At 40.5% G+C, this 23948-nt stretch overlaps 1 protein-coding gene across 1 annotated transcript in view; it reads right to left on the reverse strand.

Annotated features, from left to right (window-relative positions):
- Window positions 1-1837: 1837 nt before the first annotated feature.
- The window catches only part of LOC130251100 (opsin-5-like), a 29280-nt gene continuing 7169 nt past the window's right edge, over window positions 1838-23948 (reverse strand). The window contains exons 2-6 of the mRNA XM_056487473.1: window positions 22229-22434; window positions 9346-9445; window positions 7892-7996; window positions 4875-5098; window positions 1838-4215 (exon numbers count right to left, since the gene is read on the reverse strand). Of these exons, the coding sequence (XP_056343448.1) occupies window positions 3775-4215; window positions 4875-5098; window positions 7892-7996; window positions 9346-9445; window positions 22229-22434 (1076 nt within the window). The 3' untranslated portion in view covers window positions 1838-3774. The remainder of the gene's footprint in view (window positions 4216-4874; window positions 5099-7891; window positions 7997-9345; window positions 9446-22228; window positions 22435-23948) is intronic.

The following is a 23948-nucleotide window of genomic DNA, read 5'->3' on the forward strand; positions in this document are numbered from 1 at the left end:
GGGAGAGAGATCTAAATACTGTTCTACCTCATGGCAAGAGACCATTTGGACTCTAGCAATAGACAGGAGATCTCATTTGTGCAGGCTGGCACTAAGCCATTCAATGCAAACCACACTGAAAGAGGCCCATGGCTGAGGCACTGGGAGAACTAGGTCCTGTTATGCAGCCCCATGCAGACTGCCCTCTGTGCCTTCACAAAATGGGAAGTGGCAGCCCTGGGATGGATGTCCTATGTCATGGAGATACAACATACAGCCCTGCCTTTAGTACACCTATCAGCCTTTGCTAATAGAAAAATGCAGAAATATAGAGTTGCTACAAATAAAGCATTTGAAGAAGGCAGTTCTTTGCTTCATCAAGGTGAGTGGGATCTCCCTTGTAAGACCATCTCAGGTGGAGAGCATTCTAACCTGCAGTTTTCCAGAGAAGCCTCCTTGCCACCAGAATATCAGCTAGGACAATAGCCTTCTCACACCTCTGCTGCTAAAAACCCAGCTGAAAAGAAAACCTGAGGCTGCAAGGAGCAGCAAGGTTATGGGGAGAAGTGATGCATACTTACTCCTTGCTGCCTGTCTCAAGTCACCAAGCTCTTTGCTCCTTTCTGAGCAGCAGCATTGGCTCAGCAGGCTGTGGATGCATGAGGAACCAGAAATCCAGGACACAGGAAAAGTGTTATACAAATGGATTTGTGTTGATTCCCATGCTTAAAATGCTGATGTACATTTCCTTACATGCACTCCAGTAATGGATTCTGGACCTTTTTTTCTGCCTTTAGCCACTTGCTGGTGCTGTGGGTGCAGCTGCAGGGCACTGATGCTTTAGGGCTGGAAGCCTATTTACCTGACCAACTTCAGTGACAATGTGGTCCTGCTGTTGCTGAACCTGGAGCACAAGCTGGTGTCTGCAAAGACACCTTGTGAAACCTGTGAGATCAGCTGCTCTACAGCTGTGCAATCCTGTGGTATCACCATGTATCCACAAAGGACTGGAGCTGTTTGCCTTGCAGGAGAGAGGTCTTGGGTGGTCCAGGAAAGGCTTTTTCTCTGTTGTTTTTTTTTCTAGTTGTCTTTCATCAGGTATGCATCTTTTGACTCCTGGCTTCTTGCTCCCCTTCTGATCTGGTTTCCCCCTTTTATATTTTTCCTCCACCCTGCTTCTATTCTGGCTTTTTTTGTACTCCCTCCTCTCCCCCAGTCTATCCTCGTCATATATGCTCAATGGTGTATGAACATCTAGAGATTTCAGCTGGAGTTTGAGGACAGTCATGGAAATTCTCTTGTGCTCTGCCTTCCTCCTTGCCTGTTCCACATCTTTCTGTGTCCGATCTGAATCCTGCAGATCAACAGTATTTTTTGCAATTTTCTCTAGGTATCTGTAAATTAGCAGAAATATAGATTACAAGCCAGGTTGGCACCTATGGCCACAGAGTGCCTCTGGGCAGGTGTCTGGCACACCTGTGGCTCTGGGAATGCAGTGGGGCTGCACAGCACTGCTGTCTCTCTGTGGAACAAAACCCAAGCACTTTCAGCAGTGAGAAGTCTTGGTCCATCATGGTTACTAAGGTGGATTTTGTGCTACACTTAGGAGCTTTCAAAACAGTGTCCTAGCTTTGGTTAGCCCAGCCTGGCTTTATCCAGCTGCTACAGGATTTTGCACTGAACAATTTCATCTATTTCTGCAGCTACAGCATGCACTTTATCTGGAAGCAAACTGTTTACTTATTTGCTTTTCATTATTTATGGTAATGAAATGACATCCATATCTCAAAAATTTCCACAAAAATGAATACTCTTGTAGTTCATTTCTGTGGCCATGAAAGAAAGCACAGTTCCCCAGTGTCGCTTAAAATGTTTATTTGTTTTTAACTTCAAAACACAGATGATTTTCTCAAAATAAATAGAGTAATGGGAGAAATGGAGGTGGGCTCTCTTAGTAACTTCCCAAGAAACATATATGGAAGAGCATATTTTTGCAAAGCTACATTTCAGCACACCCAGACAGCAAGATTTCAAAAATTTGTAAATAGCAGAGGTTAGCAAAGAGTGTTGCCAGGTTTTTTTTAAATTTTATTATTTTCCCTTCTTTTTCCCCTGTTCAAGTTGCAAATGGCACTAAAAGAACACACAATTTCCGTGGCTGAGACAGAGACACTTTAAAAGAAGTCTTTGAGTATGCAGTTAATTTACAAGATGGGGAATTATGAAAACATACCTCCTCATTTTGATTCTTTAAAATAAACTTGGTGATATAAATGCCTATTTCAATATCTGGTAGTCTGGCAACTGATTCAGGCCTACAGTATAGGTATTTAAATCATTATCCTTAGTTGCTACTTAGTTGAGTTTACAAAAAAGTCAATGTTACCCATAGACAGGTAACAACACTTTCTTTAGAAGCAAAAGTGAAGTGTTGGATTATATTTTGTAAATACCTCTGATGTACTAATGCTGATCATCATTAGTGCTCTTAGAACCTAAGTTTTGGTTTCATTACCTGTACATCTCTTGCTCCACCTTCAGAGGAAGGTAGAAAAACAATCAGTTTGGAGACAGATCAGTAAAATCAAAAGCCAGCTTTCCTGAATCACAATGGCACAGCCATGCCCTGCTCACCAGGAAGGTTGGTGGGGGTGGAAATAATTCTGCAGACCAGTGAGGAAAATATGCAGCCACTGCTTAGATACATTTTCTAGTAGAAAATAGACTTTTTTTTTTCTAGATTAGAAAATACCAGGCCAGTGTTTTCAATATATTCCAACTCCTAGTCCTTGCATAGACACACAGAGTCAGGCACAGACCATCAGAAGATGCCCTATGAAGGCCATCTATGAAGACAGGCTGAGAGCTGGGGCTGCTTGTTCTGGAGGAGGCTTTGGGGAAACTTTACAGCAGCATTCCAGTACAAAAGGGGAGCTATGAGATGGAGAGGGACTTTTTACAAGTGATGGGACAAGGGGCAAAGACTTTAAACTGAAAGACAGTAGGTTTAGATTAGATATTATGAAGAAATTCTTTACTTGAGGGTGGTGAGACACTGCAACAGGTTGCCCAGGGAAGCTGTGGGTACTCCATCCATGGAAGCATTCAAGGCCAGGCTGGATGGGGCTCTGAGCAACCTGGTCTAGAGGAAGGAGTCCCTGTCCATGGCAGGGGGGTTGGAAGAAGATTATCTATAATGTTCCTTCCAACACAAAGTATTCTCTGGTCCTGTAATCAGACACACTCCCATGAGGTGCCTGTGTGGCCTGGGATCCCTATGGTGGGCACACCTGGGTACCCTGAAGGGAACATGGCTTTTTCTGCCACCTTGCAGCCTTTGGAGCTGTAGCAATCTTAGCAGGGCCAGTCCTCTCCTACAGCCATGGCTGTGAAGCACCACAGAGTTACAACAATCATCTATGGCTGTGACTGTTAAAGAGCAAAATACGTATTTGGAAATGTAGTCCAGAACTGATAAAATTTGGATAGGAAGGTATTAGTTAATTTTGCTAGCTAATGCCTGCTCTCCTGAAGTCAGTTGTTCTTTCCCTGCATGCATGTGAAAATCAAATGTTTCTGGCACTGGGTGTGCTGCCCACATTTTAATGTTCTTTGGAGCATTTTGTACCTACACAGAAGGAAAATATCCCTTTACCATCTGATTTGCTTGAGTTGTATAGTCATCAGTGCTATAGCAAGAAACAGATGGAATGGGAATTAGTAAATTAATCAAGCACTGGTCTATAGAGGGTCTTCCTGAACACAAAGTGTGTGTGTATTAAGCAGCCACAAAGCTTACAATCTATCACATTCAATGTTGGGGTTGTTGGATGGTGTATCAAGAATGCCAAAATACACTTCCCTGTTTGCTGGAGGTGGGGTGTTGGTTGGGCTTCCCACCCCAGAATCAGGGCTTGGTGCTGGGTGCATTTCTGGTGCATACTTCTCTTCTTTCTGAGAAGGCTGTGGCTGCTTTGGTTTGAGGTTTTTGAAACGTTTGAGCTTCACGGGGTCCTTGGCTTCCTTGGCACAATGGAACAAGATGAAAATGTCCCTTCGAAACTTGGAGCTCATTCCAAAGTAGATAATGGGATTGTAGAAGCTAGCAGACTTAGCAAACAAACTGGCAAGGATGCTGGTAAGGTTGGGCACAGGGTGACCATAGGCAGACCATATAGAGATGACAGCATATGGTGACCATGCAATAATGAAGGCTGTGCAAATGACAATAGAAACCTAAAAGAGAGAAGAAGAATAATTTTAAATCTCTTTTGGAAGATTACAGCAGGGGAGCAAAACACTGAGAATAGCAACTTGAACACCTGGCTGGAAGGGAGAATTGTCTGAATTGTCCTGAGGGTATGGCTTATAGGAGAACATGGGCAAGCAAATGGTTTGCTTTGATGCAGCCAGGCATACCTAGGAGCTACATATTGAATTTTGGCATGGTGGTGTGGTTGAGAAAGGCCTCATCTAATGGAATGAAAATAGCTACATTCCCATATGTTTATATGAACACAGAGGGTTTCAGGTAGACTTAACTAAACAGTGAGTAAACTGAAATCCCCACTCTAAATTCTGAGTATGCTCAGAGGTAGTGCAACTTCTGTAAGAAAATAGCACATGCCAAACCAAATTTTTGGGATTTGTGCTGTAAAAGCCACTCCAGTTATATTTAGATTATTTTTCAAATGTTATGTAGCACCAATATTAACCAATTGATGCAGTAGAAATTTTAAACAAACCTCCATTCTTCACTGACTTCAGGCTCTGTCACTGGAGTTATAAAGAAAGGAAATGCAATTGACTGGTTTTGTTCTGTTCTAGCTGAGATCAATTTTTGGAAAGGCAGATTTCATTGAGATGAATCCACCTGATGTGAACCCCAAACTCACCCTGGTGACGTCCCGCTCTATTCTCCTCTGCCTGTCTGTGGGATCACCCAGTCCTGTCAATGCATGGCTTAGTTTGACAGTGTTGATGATTGACACATAACAGAAGACCATGACTGAGACAGGTAGGAAAAAACAGCAGATAAAAATGGAGATGATGTAGGACTTGTAGATTGTAGAGAAGTTGGCTTTTGCCCAGTCTATCTCACACGTGCCATACATACGATCTGGAAAGCAAGAATATGTTGGTTAGCATTTTTAGAATATTTGTCTGATTTTGAGCAATTAATTTATTCATTAAAATGCTGTATTTTTCTTGTCAAGCACTATAGAATGGATTGATCTTTCTGATTTAATGAGACATGACATTACTTCCTACATAAACAATTTTTCAAGACCATTTAGACTGTAAAAAATTTAATGCATATTATCATTCTGCTGAGTTTGTACTGCCAGTGGAAATCCATAATGCACAAACTGTTGTTTCAGAATAGGAAACTGTGACACTTTATTTTTTAAACAAAAGGTTTTATCCTTGGGTGATACATACTCTTATTTGTCATAATACTCTACATATTAACTTCCTAGGATGAGCACTGCAACAGCAAAACAAGGAATTCCATAGACAATATGCCAAATGTAAAAAGTCACCACTTACAAAACTAAGCAGGAAATAAAAATACCGAGGCTCCTTGAGGTAATGGAACTTCTACTGCAGTGAGAGCCATGAGGCTAAATTGATACAGCTAATGACAAAGATTATGAGAAGATAAAACATATAAATACTTAGAAAGTTATGAGACCTTTCAATAAATGGGAAAGACACAGTCCTGCAACACAGAGATGCAGACTTTTGAAAATGAAGTCAGGCAGATTGCAGGGTCTACCACTAACTGATCAGGGGCTTAGGGAAAAGGCACTGGGAATAACTTGTAGTCTCTGGCTCTAACACTTTTATGAATAACAGTTGACTTCATTGGGTCCCCTGATGTGATTGCAAAGAAGTCCTGATAGAAAACATGAGTTCTATAACTTTAGAAGTCTTCTACAGATTGTGAATTGCTTATTTTTCTTTTTAAGTGGAAAAAAACTGTTTTTCTTTTTTTTTTTTTTTTTTTTTTTTTTTTTTTTTTTTCTGACAGCTATGACAACAAATTGAATTACAAATAAATGAAGCATTAATCAAAATTAGGTAAGCCAAGTATTAACAGGTCCTGGAGATACAATACAGGTGAAGACTACATGATTCAGAAGCAGATCCCTCCCTGGTAATTTTGAAGAAAAAAATTCCCTTAGTTCCTCACAGGATAGGACATTTAAACAGGAGGAATTAGAAGAGCAAAAGCTTAAAATCTCTTTTGTGTTTCTCATCAAAAAGAGCTCGGTATTTTTATCACCAAAATCTCTAGATGTTGCTGTCTGAATGTGTTCTGTAATAGAAATAGATTCTTCTCTCCTTAGCCTTTTTTGTCAGTAGACCTCAAGATTCAAAAATATAACCATAAAATCTGACTTAATTCTGGGTTTCTGCTTTTGAAAACTTTGCCTGAAAAATGAAACCAGCCTCCAGATGACAGGAAAAGAAAATCCGACAGATTTTCCGCAAGTCAGAATTCAGAGCTACGCTTTCCCTCTCTGCAGGGACACAAAAGGTGTCTTTCCCCAAAATCAGTGGGATCCTGGGGGCCCCTGAAGATACTGTGTAGTAGTGAAAGGCCCAAGGCAGGCAGCTGTAATGTGTGTGGTCTGCTGGTGCCTGCTGCTGGACTTGCCACTGCTGGGCTCCCACATCTCTGTGGGTGCCCCACTGGAGGTGTGCTTAGAGACAGAGAGCCCAGGAACCCAAAATTCCTGTGAGTCTCAGTAGGGGAAAGCACTCCTAGAAGCAGTCTTGAAAACTTCAGTTGAGGAATTTAATTCAGATTAAGTCAATGAAAGCCCTTGAATGTCCTGACAAGGTAGCATCACCCAATAAATTCCTGGCTCCAGTTTAAGGCCAAAAGCAGACAGCAGAAGTCTCCCTATAAATGAAGAGCTGGTAGATTAATGTAAAAAGAACACGGATCACCAGAAGATACACAAAAAATTGCCAGTCCAAAATAAGCAGAATACAAAAATATGACATAAAATTCAGACAGGCTAATAAACAGTTTTGAATTTGTCTCAAACTAAAGGTCCATTGAGCCTAATATTTTGAGAATATTTTGGTTTGTGAATGGTAGAACATTTAACCAACCATATGTAATGGCTGCTTTTCTCACATCCATACTTCAATGGTTCAGAAGTACCTCAAAGCTTATGTCTTTAGTAACTGAAACTTAACACGGTTTCAGTTGTTAGGACTTCTGTATCACTACCGTTTGTTCCTAGATATTTGTTTTGTTTACTTCTTACAGGCGAAAATTGAGGCAATTTCTCCATCATTCCCCCATGAAGAAATTTTCTGGTCTGTCACAAGCCTTAGCCACTGAATTTCTGTAGTGTGCACTGCACAAATTTTTTTCTTTTTTTCTTCACTCTCCTTTCTTGATATGGCCTAATCTTGCACCCTAATTCATTCTTGGACTGTCAAACTTTCCAACACTTTTGAGTTCCTTTGCTATGTAAGTTTTCATAATATCAGCAAATTGTTTTGCCAGATCTTTCTAGCTTGTCTTACTATAGTTTCAAATTTAACTTGCTGGGACTTGGGTTCTTTGCTAGTTTCCTAAACTTGACAATTTTTGAAGGATGTCTTATGATAGTTTTCTTTATCTCATTGCTTAACCATGCCAAGTATTTCTGGCCTCTCTTTTTCCATAGGCAATATGCACTTAGTCCAAGTCTTCCCTGTGATATCTTCCAAAAAAATCTCTTTATGGCTGAAACCAAAGCAGACAACACTCTGCACCCACGTCACACACGATGAATGATTTGCTCAGTCCCACTGATAACCGGCCTGGCTTATCACAAACAGCAAGAAAGAAAGGTAAGTATCTATGTTAAGTGGAGAGGAGGTACAACTGCAGGACAGCTGTTACCTGTGTAGCTGCCCCAGCCAAGCAAGGGAGCTGCAGACCAGAAGAAAGCTGCCACCCAAATGAGGACCAGCGCCACCGATATGCTGCTGTTGCTGATGCAGTGACCTGCAACGGCATGCTTGGGTCAGAAAGTGGTACTGGGGAAGGCAAACACATCTCTCAGACCCAAATGCACTCCTATACCACCAGCTAATAAGTAAAACAGATATTTGAAAAATTAAGGTAGAAAAATGCATATTCATAAGAAAAGTTTGATTTTGAAAGCATCTGTCAGGCTCGTGTTCCCACTCAAGAGTGGAAATGAATGTTTTTTAAGCTGGAGACAAGTTTGTTGAGCTCTGTGGAATTAACGAATTCTGCAAGACTTATGCTTTGTAATTTTGTAAAATGCAGTTGTATTTTGCATAGTAACTAACAAGATAAATCTAAATTAAGGGGATTTTCTTACTCACATCAAGGTTTTTTTCCTGTTAAAAAGGGGAAAATAGCCCAGCCTGTATTAGCCATTCAATACAAAAGATTCAGTCTGTCCTGCTGCTTCCATACACCGTGGTTATTTCTTCATTTATGTGGAAAATATTTATGCATCCACCAATTTCTGTTCCTCAACACTTCTGTAACAGTATACTGGTTACTTGCTCAGATTTACTTGAGATTCAAACATAAATTATGCACACCATCAGATGGATATGTGGTAGAGCTTCCCAAAAGAGAAATGTGGGTTTAAAATATGACTTCTTAACAGGCAATGAATAGAAGATGTAGGATTACATCACAGCCAAACCCTATCAGCTCCAGCAGCAGTTTGTGCTGCAAGTGAACTTCAACAAGTCTATCATTACACCAAACTTCAGAAGAACTTTCTGGGGAAAAAATTACCTCCCTGCAGAAGTTCTTTTCACAGCAAATACTCCTCGTGCTAGTAAAGAGAAAATCTCATCTGATGCATGCCATGTACTTACACATGCTTTCCCTGCAGACATTGGTAGGTTCCTGCCTGGAAGATGGTGCAAGCCACTTGCAACAAAGGTATGAAAATTATCTGATCCCTGACCAGAAACTTCTCAAACTCAAACTCAAAAAATAGAAGATTGAATTTTTTTCAGTGAGATCCAGACAACAATGTAAAACTTAGGAGCAATTTGAGTCATATTTTGAGGAATACAGAGGGTCAGGAGTACCTGTGGTATCTTTGGCACAAGGATGTATTTACCCAGGGTGACCCAAGCGTGATGGAATAATTTGGCTCTTACTGGAATTAACCCTGAAGGATTATATGAAAACATGTTTGTAATGTAAATGACTGTATTATGTCCTGGTTTTAATTTAATTTATATTTTATATATTTAATTTATATTTAATATAGCCTGCCTGCCTGATAATAGTGACTGAGAGAAATACAGATTTGCACCAGGTTCAGTGAAGGCAGAACTGTACTTGCCTTTATTCCTTACCTCTCTCAGGATGGCAGCCCTTGATATAGCGTGTCACACTGATCACTGTAAGGGTATTAATGCTAGCCAGGCCAAAGAGAAGTGTCAGGAAGCCATCAACCTGGAAAACAAAGCAGTACAGGATGTTCTATTACTGCAGAGAGTTGAGGGGGAAAAGAACCTCAGGAATTTCTCCTGCCATTTTCATGCTAATGAACTCAAAACTTTTTCCAGAAACCCAATTAGCAGAGAAATATGAAATGTCAGGTGCAGTTATCTTCTATAGGATCAATGAGCAAGTAAATGTTCAAAAATTATATAAGTGCCCTGTCATGTACATACAATAAGCAAGCAAGCACACCCTTACATCTATGCTTCCCTTAAATGACTTGCTAAATGAAGGAGAAAAACTTTGAACTGGAAAGAAGAAAAACCCTGAACAGGCAAAAATGCCCTGGATGCAGCTGCCCTGCTTATACAGAACAAACATGCAAACTGATTCTAAGAAATCTAGGCCAAAAGAGGAAAGAATGAAGAAGGTGAATGGCTGGGCTGAATGAGAATATATATATACATATATATATATATATATATATATATATTTTTTTTTTTTTTTTTTTTTTTTTTTAAAAGACCCCAAAACCTAAGTAGCTCCAGCAGATCGAGTCTCAGTGTCTGGTGCTGCTGGTTGCCTGCTGTTTCTGATCCTCATCCCCTCACTGTGATGCAGGCAGAGCTCTGTGCTCCTGCTGACATCAGTGCCTCAGCCACATCCCAGGATGGCCACAGCCCTGAGCTTCACGCCCAGGTACAACCAGGAATTTCTGTCAGCTGTAGCAGACATGGATTCAGCCATCTGCTGGGGAGCCCTGTGTGGCTGGGAAATGGTGCAAAAATGCTGACAGACAGTCCCTTATCTTTTTGGAATCTTGCAATGATACATTAAACTGTCCAGAGCAGAGGAGCTCTTGGAGGTGCCAGTTTTACACCTAGTGAAGCAAGAATATTAAGCAAGTGTCTCTGGACTGCAGCTTGGCATTTAAATACTGAAGTTATCGGCAGAAAGGCACATCATTACTCTACAGGAACAAACTCTATCTGAATGGCCACATTTCCTGTGGAATTCAGTTTACCCCAGCACTGAATCTGCACATTCATCCAGCTTTAAAGCTAAGACCTTGGCAGATTGTATAAATTAAATTGGGTGAAGGGTTGGAAAAAGGACTGCTTCATCACTTCTTTCACTGGTGCTTTTTTCTTACAAGTGCCCTCATATTGACTCCAGATACTTCTTATTGCCAGCTTTTACAGACCCACCACATTTTAAATGCATGCAAGGCTTGCTCCTACAACAATCTACACTCACTGTGCTCCGATCACAGTCAGCTCATGCTCGGTGTATGAATGCAACCATGTTTAAAACAGACTTTTTTGGCTGTCTCAGCTTGCTAGAAACTGCACTTGGATGAATTTGGCCTGTTGTGTGCTGTGGATGCTGGTGAAATACCAGGACATGTAAATGTGCTCTGTGTTTCATTAGCCTCACTGGTGCAAACAGCTGCCACTTCTCCATTTGCTGTAACAATGCTTCATAGATGTGGAAAACATAATGGTCATAATCTTAAGGAATTTTGTTAGTTATTAGATTAGAAAAGAAACACTATTTCAACAAGGATGCAAATAAACACTTTGAAATGAGATTGAACACTAAAAGTACAGAACAGGCTTCTCACTGTGTATTGTAGGCCTATGCTGAAAGCAGGGAAGTTTTTCTGAAATAGATCTGTTTGTTTTTTAACTGGCAGATGTGAGCATTTTTCTCTTACCCTCCTTCCCTGATGTCAGACCAAAGAGAGAGAATTATATCAAGTGATGGGTTCAAACAGCCTTTGAGCACAAGGGAGGAAGGTGGGTCTAAAAATATACTCTCTGCCTTTAAGATGAAGCTGTCAGCATAAGATAGAAAAGCCTAAATGTTTTCTTTGGAGTGGCCTTGCTTAAAAAAAAAAAAAAGGCAGGTTTATCTAAATCAACACAGTTCATAGGATTAAGCCATTGTCAGCACCAGATCTTGTTTTCATACAATTTCATACCAGCATTTCACCAGACCTTGTGCAGGTGTGGGGGCTACCACCAGGGACATTGGCAGGGCCAAATGGTTTGTAAGGGCTGAGTGACAGCACCTCCCAGGGCAGCTGTCACTGCCCCCATGCTGGCCACAGGCTTGGTGGCTTGGGAACAGGTGACAGCAGGAAATGTCATGAAGCAGAGGGAGCTCTGGAGATAACAAGAGCTTAGATGAAATCAATAAAGGAGGTCAGTGGTGGCTCTCAAGCTGCAGAACCAATACAGGAGCTACAGCATCTGGAACATTTAACCACAAGAGACCATCCAACAGGCTGCTATGGGAGCATGATGCTCAGACCACTCTTGTCCCAAACTTTTATTGGCAACAAGTGGCTTTTGAGCCCTGCTGTGCATAAACCATTTCCCAGCAAGTTTGTCAATGCTGCAACATTTTTACATCATTGTCACTTAGACATATATCTTCAGGATAAAAGAAGGGATCTTCCTCTAGATAGAGCAACTTGCTTCAAGCTTACACCTACTAGATGTGGAAGAAAGATCTCTGCAACTTTTTCTGCTCTTGAAAAGACAACACTGATTGTAGGTAGCGAGGCAACTGCTAGGCACCCAAGTAGATATCAACAGAAAAATGGCTTTAACATAGTCCCAGTTTCTACAGACAGAGATTAATATCTACAGGTTACAAAAATATGTGATAATTTCAGTTTTTCTGCATCTTTAAAGATATATGGAATGACAGCCAAGGAAATACTAGATTATTAAATAACATTTAATTACTTTGGAAGATTGATGCTCTTTCCCTTACACAGTTCTAGTTTTCCTTTTATTCTACCCTCCTGCCAGATCCTTCCTTCCATAGTCATAATATTTCCTCCATTTTTGTGCAATGTAATTTTGTCCTTCTGATTATTAATTATGATAAATAGCAGCAGTGTTAACAGGCAATAATGAATTTTGACATAAACACAAACTTGATTGCATGGTAATTTTAATACACCAGCTTTCCTTTTTGCCCAATAAGAAGCAGAAGTAGATGTGCAATTTTAAAAGCTTTTTTCTCAGTGCTCTACCAGCATTACTCCCTTGGCTATATAGATATGCAAGGAAGGTGCTCATTATCTTTTTGCTGCCTGGAAGCTAAGACACAACTGAAGAAGAAATTATGGTTTTTTTCTGCTTTGTACTTTTGCCTGACTTTAAATCTCACTAATGCTCTTGGAGCATCATTTACAACCCACAATACATAGAGCCCCTACTGCATGCAAATTCATTTACTTCAACACAAGGAGAATTAGGAATCCCCAGTGCACTACGAAATTTTTAGCTGTGAGCTTGGGTGTGCCTCACTTTCACTACCTTTAATACTTATGAATCCCTACTGATTCATAAGGGTTGTCTTCATTTAAAGCATTTAAAATACAACGTATTGTTGTTATTATTGGATTAATCAAGGTTTAATTGCACACAAGCAGATTGCCAAAATAGCTATTATATTTCACTGTGGTTCAAAACATTGATCTCACCAGCCACAAAGTCTGCCTCGCTCCCTCCTCTGGCCAATTGCTAAATCTGTTGCAATTTTCCAAAGTCTGTTTGCTTCCCTTCAGAACCACAGTGTCCTGTATTTTTCTTCTATTGAAAATGAGATAATAAATATGGAAAGAAAAGCATAAACCTCAAACAGGTATTGTTTTCCCAGAGCATATACTTAAAGTTGCCACAATAAGCTTTCTCAGAATTACTATTTTTTTCAATACAGATTATTCTGAGATCATAATGTAAATAGATAATGGAATAATCTTCATTCAATATCAAGAAATGAAAAAGCACCTAAATCAATCTTCAAAAAGCACATTTGTAAAAGCAATTTAACAATTTCTTAAAGTTTGAGGTGAATGCAAAAATATTCCACTTGAGTCTGATGACATAATTCTCCCATCTCTCAAATATACTATGATGTGTCAGTTGGCCTACAGTAACTCTTTAGTCACAGAAATTCTAGAAGAGCTACTGAGTTCACTAAGCAAAATTAGTTTTCACAGAAGACTACTTAAAATTTAGTGTTCCTAAAGCAGATAGTTTCTTTGACATTTTCTACAATACAGGAGGTAAAAGAGGCTTATCATTTACTACAGTTCCCATAACATCTTTTGCTCATGAGACATGGTCCTGGTATGTTTGCATTCTGCCTTTTGATATGTCTCAGCAGGCTTCAAGGGTAGCTATGCTCAGAGATGATGGCATTAACCCAGGCCATTAGAGGCCTCTGACACAAATGCCACTCCATGTATAAGTAAACAATGAGAATTGATATGCTACAGGATTAAAGAGTTTAAACCATTAAGTGAGAGCATCAGACATTCAGTATTTTGCATTCACAAAGTGATTAAATCTTTCTGTGGATGGCGTATGTTCTAAAGATAGAAAAATATGAACGCAGTATTTAGACTGTACTATTATGTGTCCTGATATGTAATTATACTAATTATATTACATCATATAGTTAATGGATGTTCAGTGCCACTATTAATATATTCAGGTCAAATTTTGGCTTTAGTAAACCTGGGGAACCCAATTTCATCTACCAGGTTAATCAGTCAAGGTTCAAGGTATACTTACCTTGGGCTGGCCTTTAGCTGCTGTAATTGTAGCCTCTCAGGCCACAATTTCTACTCCTAGTTGTACCTGCCCCTATCAAGGAGCACATCTAGAATGCAACAACCCCACCATTGGCAGGGATGCCCTTGAGGGCACGGCATTTAATGAACAGAGAGGAATTGCTTGCAGAATTTCCTTACACAGCCTCACCAGATAATAATCTTGCTTCAAATACTCCATCTCCAAGTGCGTGGCAGCACCTGCTGTCCAGCTCTGGGTAGATGCCATGGAATCATGGCAGGTTCTGTGCCTCTCATGTCCCCCCACGAAGAATAAATGGGGAGCATGTAGTTCATACCACCAGAGGATCCAGACACAATGGAAAGATTCCCATCTTCAGGTTAAATGATGAATTGCCATTGTCTTTCTGTGAATTAGTGTAGAGGGAAATTAGGAAGCACTGGACAGGAAAATCTAGCATTGCCATTTGGGAACATCTGTGCTACACTGTGAAATTCTTTTCAGTGTGCCTGAGCCAAAACTCCTCTCCACTTCAGTGATATTAATTCAGAGTCTACTTGTTTACTGTTAGCATCACCATTAATACAAACAAAAAAATACACAGATAAAAGATGAGTCACTTGTCTCATCTTTACACTGCCATAGAAAGTAAGGCTTAGCTTTGAGGCATTGCAGTTATCTCAGTAGATAACTGAGATCCATGAACATCAGATTGGAGTCACACTTCTATTTTCAAAGTATTTTCTTTTTCCATTTCAGAATATCATGTTGTTTCTCAAGGTTTACATGCCTCAAGGGAATCAGAGGTCCCACTGTTGATGGACTTTGCCAGGACAGCCCAGACACTACAAGAGACCTTTCACATTCTCCAAAGTACAATCATCCGTGCTGCTACCCAGCAGAAAGGAATCTGCTTATGTAGCCACCCTGAGGTTTATACAAGGACATCTCTGACTGCTGGCTGAATGCCTACACTTGAACTTGTTCTTCTGCTCAAGAAGGTCCTAGCCAAAAGACAGGGCAGGTTAGCCATGGTACCAGCTCTGCCTTAAGTGGCCGAGACAGGAACAGGTTATTTTCCTGAAAACCTGAAAAAGCTGCATGGCTGCTAGCAGATGTCCTCTTAGGTTAATGCTCTTTTTCCCTATGGATCCTGTACCAAAAGAAAAGGAGAGTCACAAGCATTTCCAAGGAGTCCAGTAGACCAGGGAGAGCATGGAAGGAAGTGTAAAAGATACAATTTATTGGCCTTGAAGAGTGATTTGGAAACCCACCAGATGCAACATAATCTGTTTCTGCAGAGACAGCGGTGTAGAAATTCTGGATGTCATGTCACATACAGCCCATTGCAAGCAGCAGTCATCTTGTCATTGATCCACTCAGCACCAGATCTAGGTCAGGACCTGATTTACTTCCAAATCACTATCAGTGCACTGATGCACTTAATGGAATATATTTTTGTGATAGAGAAGATGAGTAAATGTCAGATGGAACTATACAAGGTATTCACAAGTTTTATCAGAGTGATATTTTTATTTCAGATGAAATTTTGTTTAAAAGTCAGTGAGAGGATGTGGCACACAGAGAGGAGTAAGAAGAATATGATTTGTTGAGCCCTGTGGTGAGATCTTGAATAATGATGGACAGCATTTTTTGAAAGAAAACATTTAATATCTTAGACATCAGCACAGCATCAGAAGGGTATGGAAGGCTATTATTTTCCACATAGAGAAATAAGAAAAGGGTATTTCAAAGCCCTCTGGGGAAGAAGCAAGTACAGAAATCAAAGCTTAGGCTTTGTAAATTCCTGGTTCTGTAGGACCACTCTCAGGAAATGATTGCCCAATCCAGGCAGCAGTGTATGGTTTGACACTGTCACAGCAGGGGCTACATCAGACTTGTTAAACAAGGAAACAGATAGTTTGGGCATTCATAATTTTTCACTACCAAATATTTAACTTACCTAATTAGTTGCAACGGACTGCAGAAATAATAATTTAGAGGAAAATGAAGAAGAATTCATGACTAATGAAAACTGGCGGAACTTCCCTGAAGTCACATTAGTTACACTGAAATGATCTTCTATGTTGCTAATGATTCTGTTTGTGCAAAGGCAGTCTTTTCCCCCTTCCCTGCAGATGAAGTATTTTTCTCATTAAAATTCAGCTCACAGATGTCAACATCAATTGCCTTTACCTCTTTGACTGCAATGTGTACACTCTCTAGATTATATGAAGGCAGACCAGAAATAAAGAAATAGCCAACACTCTGCAACTTTATATTTCAATATACAAATCTCAGATAGACAAGGGAACAAGAATGGGGATACATTCCTGTTCCTCATTATAGGGTATCCTATATCCTCAAGATTCCTGTTGAGATATAAATTTGTTTCAGAAATAGTGAAGGAAAAAAATTAATGGATGAGCAATGTGAATGGATAGTTAAGATGGAATAAGTCTGAAAAACAGTGGGTATAGATATTTGGCAGAATTGGCTGTCATTTTCCTCAGTAATCTCCCCAGCAGCAATATTGGGAAGGCAGTAAAAAGAAAACTTGCAAGGTTCAGTTTTGGCCCTTCCCATCTGACACTGCTTTTATTAGTGGACTTCACATGACTGTGGAGCTGCCACTGGTCTCTCATCTCCCCAGAATGTGAGAGAGTACCACTCCACATAAAGTAATGTGTAAACACTTTCTTGGTATTTATAAAACACATAAAATCACTAACCAAGTCAAAAGTGTCAATAGTCTAGCTAAATAAACAATTGGTTGGTTTGATGAGTTATATTAAATGGACAGAAATCAATGTGCTCCAAATTTACTCTGTTATAGGAACATAAATGCCTTTATGGATCTTGATTTATTAGACAATTTACAGAAGATTTTGTTAAAAGAGAAAAGTATTAATCCTCTGCTTCCTCCTCAGACAAGATTTAGCAATATTTTACAATCTGCGTATAGGAAAAGAGATAAAGGCATGTTCTGAGAAAGCAAATGCTATTAATAAAATACAAAAGAATTTATTCAAGATTAAAACCCTTGCCCTCAAAACTTCTGAAAAGAGCCCTGTGTTTTCATCATATTTTTCTCAGCACTTCCTATGCTTGCAATTTTCTTCTTGGTGTTTCAGGTATTCAGTTCTAATTTTTACAAAAGGTGGACATTATTTCTCCTCAGAAATGTAATGACCGAGCCCTAGATATTTAATAGAGCCCAAAACACTGAAGTTTTTTAGGTGCTTGCAAGAGAGAGTGGCTGGAAGTTGAATCTCCAAAAAGGGGCAAGGGCTCTTGTGCTCAGCTTTGCAGGCTTTGGTCACTTGCCTGGTGAGAGAAGGGTTGTGGCTCTGAGCTCTGCTCATAGATTGGAGGTGGCAAAGCTGGTGAGTAAATGAGGCTCCTCAGGAAGTCAACAGAACAAGATCATGGACATGTCTCATTCTCTGTTTGATTTCCCCCATTTTACTTCCCAACACAAAAGATTGTGATTCCTTGGTATTCACAGCCATTTCCTGCCCTTAACTGTGCAAGACCTTTCAAAAATTAAGTAATGCCACTGTAAAAAGCAGAGGGATTGCTGACCCATTCTCCCTTTACCCCCATGGACTGTGTGAGAGAGCTGGATTCACTTTTCTCCATTAAAGGTGCTCAGACTCACATTCCCTGCCTTGGAACACAGATCCAAGACTATTCATTATAAGGGGGTGCCCAACTATTCCTAAAGCAAACAAATACTGGGGCTAGAGACTAAAGGGGGCCCCCTACATTAGTGTCAGACATCCACTGGAGGAAGGGAACCCTCCTTGTCCAACAGCAGCATTGTTAAAACAGGGATTTCACATGTCTAATTTTGCTTTTCTTAGACATCCCTATTTATCTGGGATTTCAGATGGCAACTTGATCAGCTACACCACCACAATCTGGAAAAAATTCTAAAGTGCAAGAAACCCCAGACACCTGTGGACCACTTACTCCGCAATGCATACACACTAAGTCTGGTGCGTCCAGATGATTTTTGACTTCCTGACCACACCATGTCCATTTGGGATGCACATACTCCACAGATCTGCTGCTGTCAGGCAAACTGTGCACGAGGATATTGGGGCTAACAGAGCAGAGCAATACCTGTGTGCATGACTGCTGAGCACCACACTGCCATGTGCTTCTGTCCAGGGTATGCCACACAGGAATAAATAAGTGCTGTGTGAAGCATGGTAGCACTGTGGGATTCAAAAATAGATTTCCTCCCTGCTTTGTGGTAAACCCAGCCACAGGATGAAATAGTTTTCTCCTTCCTTCAGTGTATTTATTATTCTGCACAACACAAAGCAGCTTTGTAAGGCTGAAGGCAGGTCCTTGAAGGCTGGCCCTTGTGATGGTGAGGGAAGGATGCAGGGACCTGTCACACAAGCCACTCTGGTGCTCACTAATACCTCAAAGTGGGACTTTTTTTTAATGGCTGTTCCAGAGGCTGTTTCTGTGCAGAGACAGATCTGCTGGGGATGCTCTGGCACCATCTGGCTGGCCAGATGGACTGGGAATACCTAGGCTGAGAGTGAGGTGAGTGCATCTGTGGTAACAGCGTCAGTCAGCACGTCAGGGACAGGGGGTATGTCTGTGACAGCACCCTGACCTGGAGATAACCACCCTGTGCTCTGGGGTGCACAACCCAGACATACCTTACACCTTACACCTTATAAGAAACAGCCAGAAATAAAAAATGCTTTTTAAAAGAAGCCTATGCCAACAGAGTGAGCACATGGTAAGAGCAGTCAGCTTTTTTGATCCTTGTAGTAAAACCTTTAAGTGTTTGAAAAATTAATATTTAAATAATAAAACTGCATTTTTAAAAATAATTTTTAAAGATTAGGAAAGTAAACTACTGGAAACAAATTTAAACAGAAGTACCAGGATTATGAAGGATTTGAAATCCTAAAAGTGAGAGTAGATTCCAAAAGCCACCATTGGAAAACTGTATTTGTTTAGAGCATTCAGCAGAGGCAGCATTTGGATGTAGATGTACCATGTAACCTCATTCCTGAGAGAAGAGCCCTGTCAGACTCAAAAAATAATGTTTGGCATGGGAAAGAAAAGTGTTGTTTCTTCCATGCAAAGGAGGAGAACTCCTCTCTGTCCCTTTCAACAGGTATGCAGTGAGATGCTCCTTGTAGCTGGAGATGCATCTTTTGTTACAGAGGGTTTTCAAAGACTAGGCTGTTTTGAGAGAAGAACTCTTTGTCTGTATTTCCCCCACTCCCTTCAATCCAGGCAGCCAAGGATGGTGAACCTTAATGCTGAAAAATCTTACCTGAGGGCACAGAAGGAGACCCGAGTCAGGAAAACAAAATAGTTAGGTGGATTAAGTGAGGTGAGCTCATGAAGTTTCTTCATAAACAGAAATGACAGGCTAGCTTGGGAAAATAACATTTCCCTAAGCATACCTGACAGCAGAAGCTGACTGATCAATGGGAGCAAATGTGTAGTGAACCAGACAGAAAACCAGATGAGGCCATTCACTGGACTGGGAAAACAAACCAAGTAAGGGAAAACACACGGGCCATGCTAAGGAAAGAGCCATGCTCATGGATGCAAAGGGCCACCCCAGATACTTGCAGAGAAGCCTGAGTGCACGAGGGGAGCAAGAGACATCAGCTTCAGTGGGTCCTGACAGAAAGCATGGGCTGTACCTTCATGGCACAATGGTCCTCACTCCTCAGGTTCTACCTGTGAGATCCTTTCTGTAACACTACAAATTCAGACTGCAGCAATCAAAACACTATTCCTGTTCAACATTAAACATTTTCAGAATTACCTTTGTGCTGGCTGCCCACACATATGTGGGAATTTTCACATCTTTTTTTTATGTACAGAAGCTTCCTGCTATTTCTGAACAGTATTCTTGCTAGAATCCAGACTCTATTTCCATATCCTGATTTTTCATCACTGGCTTCTATTTTGTCAAGTTTATTAATCGAGAAGATGGATATCAGGGTTTACACATGTTTTTGCAGTTCCCCAAGACAGAACAAAATCTCGATGGGAACAGGAATCCTACATGATGATCTCAACAAACTGCAACCAGCTTGACCACTCAACAAGCCACAACAAATCTAAATTTAATTCAAAGTGACTTTTCCAGATTACCATTCATTTTTAATTAGAATTAATAACAGTACACATTCATATTTTGAATATTAATGTTACCCTCTAGAGCCTACAGAGGACTACCAAAGCCGAAACTTTAATGTTTTGCAAATCCGTGTTAAGGAAAGCCAATACATTATTAGTGCCACGCACAAAATCTTTGTATCCCAGTACCTTAAAACTTTGCTTGATATCCAAATTTTACAAAGGAATGATCTTAAAAACAAAAAAATCCAAACCCAATTACTTAACACACCCTGACCAACAAATTATCTGCATACCTTAAAAATGTTATGGACCACTACTCCCCTTGAAAAGGCAGTTCAAGTACAAGATTAAGCACATATCCATCTCACAAAGTTCATCACCCCTCTATCCCAGTACTTTTAAATCTTAAAAAAAAAAGTCAGATCCTCATAACAAGACTTAGTAGCTCCAAGTCAGCCAAAGAGGGATTCCCAGGCAGAAGCATCATGAAAGAAGGCTGCAGACCAAGGTGCACAGACACAGTGTGCCACTCCTTGCCAATTCCTCTGTGTGCTGTTTTATACAGACCCCAAAAAAGGAGCCAAAGTACAGAGAGGGCGCAGAAAGAGCCTGGAGTAGGGATGCAGAAAGATCACTTAATGCTACCTCTTTCAACCTTGTGAGTTGTAAGCATTAAGTTACGCCACTGACCTTGGGTCAGGATTTCACACTGAATGGCTTACCCTGTCTTACACAGGAAATCTGCAGCAAAGCTAGAACTGAAGCTGGAGATTTAGATTTTACCTTTCCTTCCTCAGCCATAGAGCCAACCTTCCTTGAAAGAGGAGAGAAATATTCATCTGTTTAATTCCGAGTATGGGTGTGAATTTTACAGATTTCAGGTATATGGTTATTCATCTGATGACTTCAAAATTTTCCATTAATGAAAAAATTCAGAGTTTCTGCTCAACAGACCTTAGTTTTCAACTGCAGGTGATCTCATTAGAGAAAGAGCATGATTTTGCTGAGGAAATAATTAGCTTTACTTTGATAAATCCTTTTCTGCCAAATGACTATAGAGACACATTTTAAACAATGAAATAATATTTTTTTAGATCAAGCTACAGCTCCTAGGTTAATCAGTCCCCTACAGGAAGCCTTCCTCTCTGCACAAACTGAACATTTTTATTGAAATGGAGGGGACATGACCTGCAAATGTTCTTTGATCTATGTTGTACAATAGCTTAACTTCCTCCTTAAAAAACCCCAAAAAACCAAACATCCAAGAAAAGAGGATTATTTCTCTCTCCCTTTTCCTTCATCATGATCTTTCTTACACCTTGCCGTAGGCTATCCTGTCATTTTCAGATTTTTGATTCCCTGATGAAACAGAGTATAATCTTTCTCACAGATGTTGCTGAAACCACCAGGGAGCCAGCTTTGTGCCTATCTGTCCATAGGGTGCATTTATATTCTGCCCACACAGGTATGTTTCAGAATTAACAATAATAACTTTTTCCGAGTACTCCAACAAAGAGCTACCTCCAAGATCAGGAATGACTGTGCCTTAAAGCTAAATCACTCATTCAACCACAGGCAATGAATCAACCAAGAGTTCAGAAATCTGATTGAAGAGTTATAACTGAGTGGAAAAAGTTGCATGCTGAAATGTAGGTTGTGCCCAAATGCTGTGTGGAGGCTTTGCCCTACACGCCTTGTCAAGCAGGAGTTGACATTGGCACTTTAACATTTGGCTTAAAGCAACAACCAGTCCAGCTTCAGGTGACCTGAAGACAAGCAGAGCCCATGCCTTGATTTGCCAACTAGTGTGAGCTCTGACATGGAGTAAAAAATCCTAAACTAGTAAGAACTATTGTGAACACACAGGAAAAACCCAGTGAAAATTGATGAAGCAGTGATCAAATGCATTGATTTATAGGTGTAACAAAAGACAACAGTGTCCTTTTGAAAGGTTAGTGACTACCTCCTTTCATCCTTTGGCTCCTGACAGGTTATTTGTATACAGCACACCCACAGAAATAGTTACACCCCTTTTGTCTAATTAAACATCATCCAGTCTTACCTGGCAAGTCCATATGGATGTGATAATGAATCCATCATCTCTGAAGACGTTGAAGATTTCAATGATGCCCCGTGAATAACCAAACACGGAGATACTGGCATCTGACACTGCCAAGTTAAATGTGAGGTAGTCGGTAGGCTGCAGAAAATGTCTTTGTTTATACAGGACAAAAATCACAATGCTGTTTCCAAACCAAGACAACCAACCTGAAAAAAAAAATTAAATCCGTGGAACTTGATGATCTTTAAGGTTCCTTCCAACTTAGTCCATTCTATGATTCTATTAAACCAGAAAGCAAATAAAGAAAGCTGTTGAGTGTGTAAATATCACACATATCACATATCTTCAAAAATTCCTTTTTGTTCCATTAGAAGTGTATTATCCAGTAGAAAACTATGCATGAAACCTTTCTGAGCAGCTGGGTGCATTTCAGAAGTAGGAGCAAGTGAGTAATTGAGTGCAGCAATAAAACAGAACAAACCCAAAGAGCTGCTGCTGCACCTACTGAAGATGCACCATTTAAGGGCCTAAAGTAGACTTTTTCCCTTAAAGTTTTTTTTCCTAAAGTGGATAGATGAAACTCATAAGTGTTACACCTGGGAAAAAAAGGAAGGAAGAAAGATTGGTAGAGTGGAGCAGAGACCACAAACAATCTGCCAAAATCTGCAGCTGTTTAAGCTGCTCATATATAATAATGGATGCAGAAAGCTCCTGAACATAGCCAGAGAGCTGCTTCATCAATTCTCCTTAGAAAAGTGCAGCTAATACAACTAGGTTTATTCTCTTAGAACAATCTAGGATCTCCTTGCAGCAAGGTCTGTCCCAGATGGGAATATTTTTCAGTAATGTACATGATAATCTATATGAAGAGAATATTTGGAATAAATCTTCAAAGTCCCTTTTATTCAATTTTACAGAAAGTTGCACTCTCTCTTACTCTCCAGGAACAGAGAATGACCAACTTGTATGTATCTAAGTATGTGAGCAAAACACAAGGGAGATAAATGTGAAGCTGGTCAAAGTCAGACACTCTGCTGGAGAGACCTAGAGTTTCCAAATGCCCATAGCTATTGCTCTGCCCATCACTGCAAGACCCTGCTGGCTTGCATATCAGTTTTTGAGATTACATAGATTAGAGATGAATTACTTTTAAGAGAAAGTAAATTGCAAAGTGTCAGGTTCAGTGTTGAAAATGTGGCCTGGCCAGTTAAGGGGGTGGAGGGCTGAGCAGCATGTCAGGCAGCACCTGGCTCCCTGCTGGCTCCTGCTTCTATCCCACAAACCAGCTCTGCCACTTGTGACATTGGTGGCCTCACTTCACCCTGGCAAGGTAGACCAAGACATGCCCTCTTTTGAGTGTCTGCTGCCTACAGCAGGGTAAGGAATGCAACACCTAGTGGCTTATGCCAGGTTGAAATATTACCAGGTAGGGAGAAAAGAGCCACAGCCCTCTGCCCAGGCACAAGCAGCAGATACCCCAGAGTAAGGCTGCTGTATATTGACCCAGCAAGAGGTGAACAAGCACAACAAAGAGGGATGTGACACGATGGCACTGCACAGCACCTCTGGATGTTCAAGGGAGTCTGTGCCATGAGAGTGTTGCAGCAAGAGGGCAGCTGCTTTCCTTCAGGAAGCACCACTTCAGTACCAAGAACCCAGCACTTCACTGCCAGGCTGCTGGGCTAGGAAGAGAGGGGAAGAAATTGCCTCTCAATCTCCA

Source organism: Oenanthe melanoleuca, chromosome 3, assembly GCF_029582105.1.
Source record: "Oenanthe melanoleuca isolate GR-GAL-2019-014 chromosome 3, OMel1.0, whole genome shotgun sequence".
Taxonomy (NCBI): Eukaryota; Metazoa; Chordata; class Aves; order Passeriformes; family Muscicapidae; genus Oenanthe; species Oenanthe melanoleuca.